Source organism: Sinocyclocheilus rhinocerous, unplaced genomic scaffold (genome assembly GCF_001515625.1).
Source record: "Sinocyclocheilus rhinocerous isolate Xijiao unplaced genomic scaffold, SAMN03320098_v1.1 scaffold3529, whole genome shotgun sequence".
Classification (NCBI taxonomy): domain Eukaryota; kingdom Metazoa; phylum Chordata; class Actinopteri; order Cypriniformes; family Cyprinidae; genus Sinocyclocheilus; species Sinocyclocheilus rhinocerous.
Window position 1 is genome coordinate 142,824 of NW_015638987.1, and position 9,144 is coordinate 151,967.

Genomic DNA, 9,144 nt, shown 5'->3' on the forward strand with positions numbered 1-9,144 from the left:
ACCCCCAACACCGTTTTATATATATATATATATATATATATATGTATGTATATAGCGTGTGTGTAACAGTCGTGTGTCTGTGTGCAGTATGGATGGAGCCGATCTGTGCTTCGAGATCGTGAAGAGGGCTGATGCTGGCTTTGTCTACAGCGAGGCGGTGGCCAGGTGAGAATCACTAACTGTTCACCTCACACACGGTCAGTCAAGATTTTGCTCAATCTGTGTGTTATTTGTGTTCTCAGTCACTACATGCGGCAGATACTTGAAGCTCTGCGCTACTGCCACGATAACAACGTCATACACCGAGACGTCAAGGTAAGACTCGTCTGCATCTCTGATTGATTATTCCTCACTAACCCTAACATGTTCATCTTCAACATCTTTAAAGAGTATTTCGTGCACAAATCATTAACTCGCCCTCATGATGTTCGAACACCATGCGATGTCGCTCTCAAGAACACTTAAAGGTTATGTGACGACTCGGGGTCTTGTTGGGTAGATGGACGATTCTTTTGTAAATGGTTTCATTGCACACACCAGCTTCCATGTCTTGTGTCCTTTAAAAGGAGCTGTTTTCCACTCTTTGGGCTGCATTTGTGTTTGTGTACTTTGTGGTTGTACTTGTCTTTCCTGCACCTACACCATTGCTACAGCACGTTACACTCCATGCATGCGCTTTACTCTACATTACTGCTCTTACTGATGACTACATTAGCACACGTCTGTTTTATTTTCTGTTTTGTTAATAAAGTGTCCTTTTCTTTGTTGTATTTTTTGAGCCATGGGCCACATCAGTTATCAATAAGAGTGTCAAAGGCACAATATGTAAGATTTTCATAATAAGATATCCAAGAACTACTTGCACAGTGTGATATATTTCATGCAGTTGTATATTTGCGTTATACCAAAAGTTCCCAAGGATGAGGTGATGCATAAATCTCAATTTCCAAAAATTGACACTTAAGACTGGTTTTGTGGTCCAGGGTCACAAATGCTTATGTACAGTTAAACTAAATCCATTACAGCTGTCGTGAATAAAATGAAAATTAAAACTGTTGACCGCAGCATTAAATTTAGATCTGCTCAATTTTGCGGCATGATTTTTTTTACGCATTTTACAGTGTTTCGCATCACATGAGTCTGCTGAGCTTACGAATGCAATGACCAATCAGAGGCATTCAGATGAGTTGTTTTTGCTCATTGACTGAATTCAGCTCTCACGTGAATTCTCTCATCATAAACAACAACGTGCGGATGTACGTATGATGCAAGAGATTCATTCATCAGTGTATAGACCGCTTTACTGATTATAAGAGTTTTTTGAGAGTGCTTAAACTCGCGTTAGACTGAAGTCAGTCATAATGTTCTTTGCTCACTTTCTCTGTATAATTTAATTTACAGGTAATAAACAAATTAATTCATTACCTCATCTGTGAACATCCTCCTTCATAGCAAGCTTCGCCTTTGTTATTGTTTTGAAAATGCGACCTCTAGTGGCGAAAACTTACATATTGAGCCTTTAACACACTGTAAACACTGTAAATAAGGCTTTTTATTCCCCTGTTTATTATACTCTTAAAAAGGACATTTATGCATTTGGCATACACTTTTATTCAAGGTGTGCATGTTATGAGTTCACTGGGAATCAGATCTTTGACTGGCGTTACTCTATAGTCTGAGCTACATGAATTTAAAAACAGTAAAAAAGTCAGTCATGTGAAGATCATCTTGACCAGCTTGTGGCACCAGGTCCTTTTGCACAGCTCTGTTTTTATAAAGGTAACAGTCCACTGTAACATGATGAAATGTGTAATAGGAGGTGCAGTAACTCTGTTCCTCCAGCAGGAGGTGTCCTTCATGTGTAAGTCAGTGTCGTCTGCTGTTTGTGCATCACTGCAGCTGCCTGAAATACACTATATTGACAAACGTATTGGGACACCCCTTCTAACAAACAGGTTTGACTACTTTAATACTGAAGTGCAAATCTTAAAGTTTAAGCATATAATGATATTCTAGGGGAACTGTGTGCTTCTAATTTTATAGAAGCATATAATGATATTAGAATATCATTATATGCTTAAACATTAAGATTTGTACTCATGGAAGTTACTAAAGTAATCAAACCTGTTCATTAGAAGGGGGGGTCCCAATACTTTTGTCCATATAGTGTACATGAGCTTGAGTTCAGTGAGAGTTGTGTCTGATAGATTGAAAATCTCAAAGCAGATGTGTGGTGATCTCCTGCGGTTGTGGTGTCCAGCCATATATCACCCTCACAGGCTCGCAGAAGCGATGTCTCAAGAACTTTCCCATGCAGACTTTTCGAGCTAGTCATCGTTTCACACCAGTGAATCGCTTCCCGTGAACTTTCACAGGCCATTATGTGGGTCAAAGGTGAAACTCTATCATCTCACGATCAGCTCGACAGCGCCGTGATCTGCGGACGGGACTCTCGGTCGTTGGGTTTGACGCGGAGGCTCGGTGTAATGAGTCCCAGGCTGCCTCTGGATGTGTCCAGCACCGGAGCATTGGAAGCGTGGGACACCGAAGTCCTCCGGAACTCCGTGGTCGAGCTGTTGGTCGCTGCGGGTTCATGGTGCAGATGCAGGAATTGCGACAAGGCCCGAATGGTGGCTTTGCGCACCGAACCCGAGAGCATGAAGTACATGACGGGATCCAAGCAGCTGTTGAGAGCCGAGAACAGCAGCATGAGCTCGTTGGTGAGATCCATGAGCCGCTGTGTCTCACAGCTAACATCTCGGAGCTGCGAAGCAACATAGAAGCCCCTGAAGGTGTGATACGGCACGAAGCAGATGGTGAAGAGGAGCAGAACCACGAAGGATTTCCTAGCGGTGCGGGCGTAGCGCAAGGCATTGGGCATGTCCGGTTTGTCCCGCGATGCTCGCAGAAGTCTGCGTGCGATCCGTCCGTATGAAACCAGCAGCACCGCAAACACCAGCCAGAACACCGCCACCATGAACAGATTAAAGTAGGCTTTGCCTCTAGCGTGCTTTCTCTGCTTGTACTGGAAACACTTCCCCGGCTCCTCGTTGCCCTCGGCCAGCGCGATCATAGGCACCACCATCACCAGAGAGCCGCTCCACAGCAGAACGCAGGTCACCAGACTCCAGCGGCTGCCCCTGAGCCAGCGCAGCCCGCAGCCCCTCTGAGAGCCCCGCACGCCGATGATCTTCAGATAGCGGTCCAGACTGATCAGACCCATCAGGGTGATGCTGACGTACATGTTCATGTAGAACAGGTTGCCCACCGCCTTGCACATGCGCGGCCCCAGAGACCACACGTTCCCCTGAGCGTGGTACAGCACACGGAAGGGAAGACACGCCAGCAGCACCAGGTCCGCCAGCGCCACGTTGATGAGGAAGACGCGCACGGAGTTTCTGCGCGAGTGCAGGAAGAGGAAGACCCACAGAGCCAGCAGGTTTCCTGCCAGACCGAACAGAAAGATGAGCGAGTAGAGCACCGCCAGCGGGAGCCGCAGGTTCTCCTCCTCCAGAGGACACGAGCGGTTGCTGAAGGTGTGGTTGGTGAAGCGGTCAGTCGGCCAGACGGTGCTCATCGTGTTCGGCAGGATGCTTGTGTTTTTATCTCCTTGTTAGCGATCGGGGTGAAGTTCACTGGAGGCTTTCCGCTTGAGTCTTCAGCTCTGGGGGGAGAAACGGCGAGTCAGACACGTTTTAAAGGATAAGTTCACTTCCAGAATATGAAAATTTCCTGATCATTTGCTCCTACATGGTAATGTCTTTCTTTTTTCAGTCGCAAAGAAATTACGTTTTTTGAGGAAAACATTCCAGGATTTTTCTCCATATAGTGGACTTCAATGGTGGCCAGTGAGTTGAACGTCTAAAAGGCAGTTTCAATCAAAGAGCTCTACATGACCCCAGCCGAGGAATAAGGGTCTTATCTAATGAAACCATCGGTCATTTTCTGAAAAACAGTTATATTTATACACTTTTTAACCACATAATGCTTGGCTTGGTCTAGCTCTGCGATGCGTGTCTTTATTAGCTGATGTTGGAAAAGTCACGCGTGACGTAGCACAACGATGAACAACAATAAAACAAAGATGTTGGATGATTTTAAAGTTGGGAGGAGAAAATGAGATGGAGTTTTTAACTGAAGTACAAAGACGAAGAACTAGCCGCGTGTGACCTTTCCAACATCAGCTAATAAAGACGCAGAGCTAGAGCAAGCCGAGCATTTGTGGTTAAAAAAAAGTGTATAAATATAATTGTTTTTCAGAAAATGACCGATGGTTTCGCTAGATAAGACTCTTATTCCTCGGCTGGGGTCGTGTAGAGCTCTTTGAAGCTGCATTGAAACTGCATTTTTGGCCACCATTGAAGTCCACCATATGGAGAAAAATCCTGGAATGTTTTCCTCAAAAACTTAATTTCTTTGCAACTGAAGAAAGAAAGACATGAACGTCTTGGATGACACGGGGGTGAGTAAATTATCAGTAAATTTTATTCTGGAAGTGAACTTATCCTTTAAGGCTGGAATACTCTACACGACTTCGAAAATCTGAACCGATTTTTAAAACACTAGGCATCATACATTAACCGACTTTGTAAATAGTGACAGAGGAAAACTTGCCGTCATACACTACGTGATTTTCTTTAGAATCTGTCAACTCAAATCTGCAGACTGCCTTTCGTCAACTTCTCCAGACGGAAAAATCAGGGCAAAAATCGTGTAGTGTATTCCAGGCTTTAATTTACTGTGCTGAACAACAGGGCAAAATTCAGTCTCAGCCCAATGAAAATGAAACGAGAGAACGCTCTGGCTCCGAATGCCGGCGTGAGGAGCGTAAATCACGGCCCACAAACACACCTCCAGGAGCCTCGATTCAATTCTCCATTCCTTCTTTCCGGATCATTTTAGCTTTAAATTATTTAAGGAAAGCTCTTGCATCTTTGGTGAATGTGTGTTTTGAGTCTGTGGGAGGTTGATTCTACAGCTGCGCTGCTCTCTGCTTTCTCTTCTCATAACCTTCATAACCTAGAGCCATAATGATATTTCATACATATACCGCGTACTCTGCACACTGCATATATATACTTGTATTTTGCAAGTATATTTTGCACAGTGAAAATAGTTGAATCTAATCACGTCTGATTTACAGCTGGAGATTACATCATTACCAGGACACTTGATTCACTAACCAGCACTTTTTCTGTGCACTTTGTGCTATTTTTGGTGTTCATGAGCTAACTTGATTTGTTTTTCTCGTAAAACACTTCTGCTTATATTATTGTTAACCGTATGTTGCTCTGAATGAAGCTGTTTGCTAAATGAACAAATGTACAGGAAGAAATTTCTTTCACGTGTTTTGTATGTTTTTGTAATGTATTTGTAATGCAGTGGATGTCATTTTAATAATTATTTGATTTTTGGGCTGTAAATAGTCAAATAAATTTTTTATTTTTTATTTTATTTAAACATAATTCTGCATGTCTAAAAACTGCTGACCTTTCAGAAATTATTTCATGACATTTCACGCGTACGTTCATGATGACCTTCATCAATGCATGCTAAAAAAATTATTTTTTATACATTTAGCATATTTTGAGTTATTTAAACTTTTTTCTTTAAATGTGATCCTCTGCCCAAGTGACCTGCATAGTTTCTGACACTAGTATGAAGTCTATTTATTCATGCACACACATTTCTGTTTTCAGATTTTTCTATCATCGTCTGTAGAGTGACTCGCACACGCACTTTAATCTCAGACACATACAGATGCATAAATTCTACTCACAGTTTTGCATGTTAATTCCTTCAGTTGCACAAAGCGCTGCAGCTGCACATTTATCCATTCAGACGGAACACAAAGGCTTTGGTCTTTCTGTCAGATCCTCTTTCTTTCCTCCCCGAGTGTCTGATGTGTTTCTGCTTCCCTTCTAAACGCTCAGAAGCGTCTGTCGCTCTCTCGTCTCTCTCTCTCTCTCTCTCTGTCTCAGTGTTTGACTCTTGAGCACACAGAGATGTTGGTGTGTGTTCAATCTGCTGACGGTTGTCTCAGCGCCACACGAGTGGGCTGTAGAATCCACCAAAAAGCAAAAAACTTAATTCTTGAAATTAGTTTGCTATGTGACGAAATAAAAGCATTACATGTCCTCTTCTCATCTCATTCTCACACAATCTCATGTAGTGAGGGTGATATTAGAACACATGTGGCTTTATGTAGGACACACATTCAGTGGTTTCATATATATATATATATATATGTGTGTGTGTGTGTGTGTGTGTGTGTGTTCAGCCTCACTGTGTGCTGCTGGCCTCTAAGGAGAACTCTGCTCCTGTTAAACTGGGCGGCTTCGGCGTGGCGATTCAGCTGGGCGAGTCAGGCCTGGTGGCTGGAGGTACGTGTGTATTCGCACCACAGCAGATCATGTTTACAGGAAGTGCAGCTCTTTGCTCTGATTTGTTTCTGAAGCCTTGGGCCTCTCTGTCTCTCTGTGTGTGTGTAGGTCGGGTAGGGACCCCTCACTTCATGGCTCCTGAAGTGGTCAAGCGAGAGCCGTACGGGAAGCCGGTGGATGTTTGGGGTTGCGGGGTCATTCTCTTCATCCTGTTGAGCGGCTGTTTGCCTTTTTACGGCACCAAGGAGCGTCTGTTTGAAGCCATCGTGAAAGGAAAGTACAAGGTACTGCGTGATTGACAGAAGCACGTCACTCGTTCAGACGTCGAGAGCACTGAAGACACGTCAGGTGGAGCGATTTTAATGACAGAACCTTCCTCTTGTGTTTTAGGAGCAGAATGAGAAATCTGTTTCAAATCATAGATGTGTGCTGCACATGATTCATAACAATAATTCTAAGATAACTTTTGACCAAACACAGCATTGCATATATTAATGGAGAAGGGTTAGAGTGCTTTGTGTGATAACCCGAGAACATCTAGGATTGAGAATAGACAGTGCTATACATAAGATACATCTACTTGAGAAGCAAAATAACAGAGATATTAAGAGATTCATTCTTGCTTTCTGAAAACTATCAAAATGAAGTGAGTTTTTAATTAGGATCTGCCAATGAGGCATGAAAAATAATCTTGTTTTCTCTTTGAATTAAGATTATTTTTCTTAACCCACCGACAGATATTTTTTCAGATATTTATGCTGGTTGCATAAACTGCTTAGACTAGTCCTACGTTTTTCTGCAAGACTGGTCGTAATATTTTAAAGTCAGTTACATTGAAAATGTAGATTGATCTAATTTGACTCTGAAAAGTAACCACTTGGTTAACTGCTAGTTAGTCAAACTGATTCCTAAGACACCGTCTTACCGTGGTGACTATGGTTACGCAACTATCCCCTAATATCTTAATCATTTTGCTTCTCCAGTAAATGCATTTTGATTCAAGAATGTTTGGTAACACTTTATTTTAAAGTCACTTTATTGTTACATGTACTTACTATTATAATAACAATAAATTATATGCAAGTAACCCCAAATCCTAACCCTAACCATATAGTAAGTACATGTAGTTAATTAATATTACTCAGTACTCACATGTATAATTACACTGTAACAAGGACACCTTAAAATAAAGTGTAACCGAATGTACTAGAAAACAAGACAAAAATGCTAAGCAAGGCAAAGTTTATTTATATAGCACATTACATACACAATTGTAATTCGAAGTGCTTTACATATAAAAGGATTTAAAATAATAATAGTCAATAGTCAAGTAAGAATTTTTTTTTTTTCTAGTGTTTTCTAAATTCTTAAATCATGATAGATTTACTTAATGCAAAATGACAGAAGATGAGAAGTCTTGTTTTCTGAGAGATTATGAGTTTAATTAAAACAATGAAAAATATCTGCCAATGGGATCAGAAAAATAAACTTTTTTAAATAATAAAAATATTATAAATTATTTTAAATAAGTTTATTCTCTGACCCCACTGTCAGATATTTTATGCTAAAGACTACTCTTCTGTCAAATGAATCTTGCTTTAATAGTGTTTAGATATTTGTACGGGAAATACAGTGGTCAGAACCGAGCTCTGTGTCATTACAAACGAGCACTCATAGCTGCAGCTGGATGAAGCCGGTCCAGTCGTTTGTGTGGTTCAGCGGTGTGTTTGTTTGTCAGATGAACCCGCGGCAGTGGAGTCAGATCTCTGAGAGCGCTAAAGACCTGGTGCGACGCATGCTAATGCTGGACCCGGCCGAGAGAATCACCGTCTATGAGGCGCTCAACCATCCCTGGCTCAAGGTCACACGCTGCTGCTATTGTCTTCAAAATTAACCTGATTGTCATTTCTCCTCCTGTAGAAGTCACTTCCTGTTTGTGACCTTCAAGCATGGTATCGGGTTGAGTTTGTCTCATGTTTGTGCGTGTCGTGCAGGAGAGAGATCGCTACTCGTACAAGATCCACCTGCCCGAGACGGTGGAGCAGCTGAGGAAGTTCAACTCTCGGAGGAAACTGAAGGTATTTACAGTAATCGTGCAGTAATTCCTCGTGTCACACAACACCGCAAACCACACGCGCGCCCAACGTTTTGACCGCATAGAGAATTATCCCAAGTGTCCATCTTGTCTAGACTGTAATAAACTCCTGTGAGAAACTTGATTCTTTCGGTTGATAGGTTTTTAATCAAATAAATCCAAATCTTGTTTTAAGTTTTTTGGGAAGAATTAATCTTAAACATCTTATTTAGTTTTAATTTTGAATTACTAAACCTGGCTCTCATTAAAAAAGGGGAAAAAAGGGCAGCATCATTTGAGTTAGTTTTAGTGTAGTTTTAAACTAGAGACTAAATGTGACCCTGGAGCTGGAGCACAAAAGCAGTCATGTATATACTAGTGCTGTCAAACGATTAATCGCATCCAAAATAAAAATGTTTGTTTACATACTATATGTATGTGTACTGTGTTTATTTATTATGTATATATAAATGCACACACATACAGTATATATTTTGAAAATATTTACATGTGTATATATATTTATATTATTATATTTTATATTATATATATAAACATAGCATATTTTCTTAAATATATACATGCATGTGTTTGTATTTATATATACATAACAAATATACACAGTACACACACACATTATGTAAACAAAAACTTATTTTGGATGCGATTAATCGTTTGACAGCACTA

The 9,144-nt window shown here is 41.1% G+C and overlaps 2 protein-coding genes across 2 annotated transcripts in view; one reads left to right on the top strand and one right to left on the bottom strand.

The window, feature by feature from the left end:
* Positions 1-9,144, top strand: part of LOC107750837 (peripheral plasma membrane protein CASK-like) — a 61,629-nt gene that overhangs the window by 23,747 nt on the left and 28,738 nt on the right. Inside the window, exons 4-9 of the mRNA XM_016566386.1 lie at positions 88-165; positions 243-315; positions 6,281-6,383; positions 6,492-6,667; positions 8,122-8,244; positions 8,378-8,461. Of these exons, the coding sequence (XP_016421872.1) occupies positions 88-165; positions 243-315; positions 6,281-6,383; positions 6,492-6,667; positions 8,122-8,244; positions 8,378-8,461 (637 nt within the window). The remainder of the gene's footprint in view (positions 1-87; positions 166-242; positions 316-6,280; positions 6,384-6,491; positions 6,668-8,121; positions 8,245-8,377; positions 8,462-9,144) is intronic.
* Positions 2,390-5,928, bottom strand: gpr34a (G protein-coupled receptor 34a). The gene is made up of 2 exons (XM_016566363.1): positions 5,780-5,928; positions 2,390-3,664 (listed from the first exon to the last, which is right to left on the bottom strand). Exon 2 carries the CDS (start codon positions 3,575-3,577, stop codon positions 2,417-2,419), a length of 1,161 nt encoding a protein of 386 aa, XP_016421849.1. The 5' UTR covers positions 3,578-3,664; positions 5,780-5,928; the 3' UTR covers positions 2,390-2,416.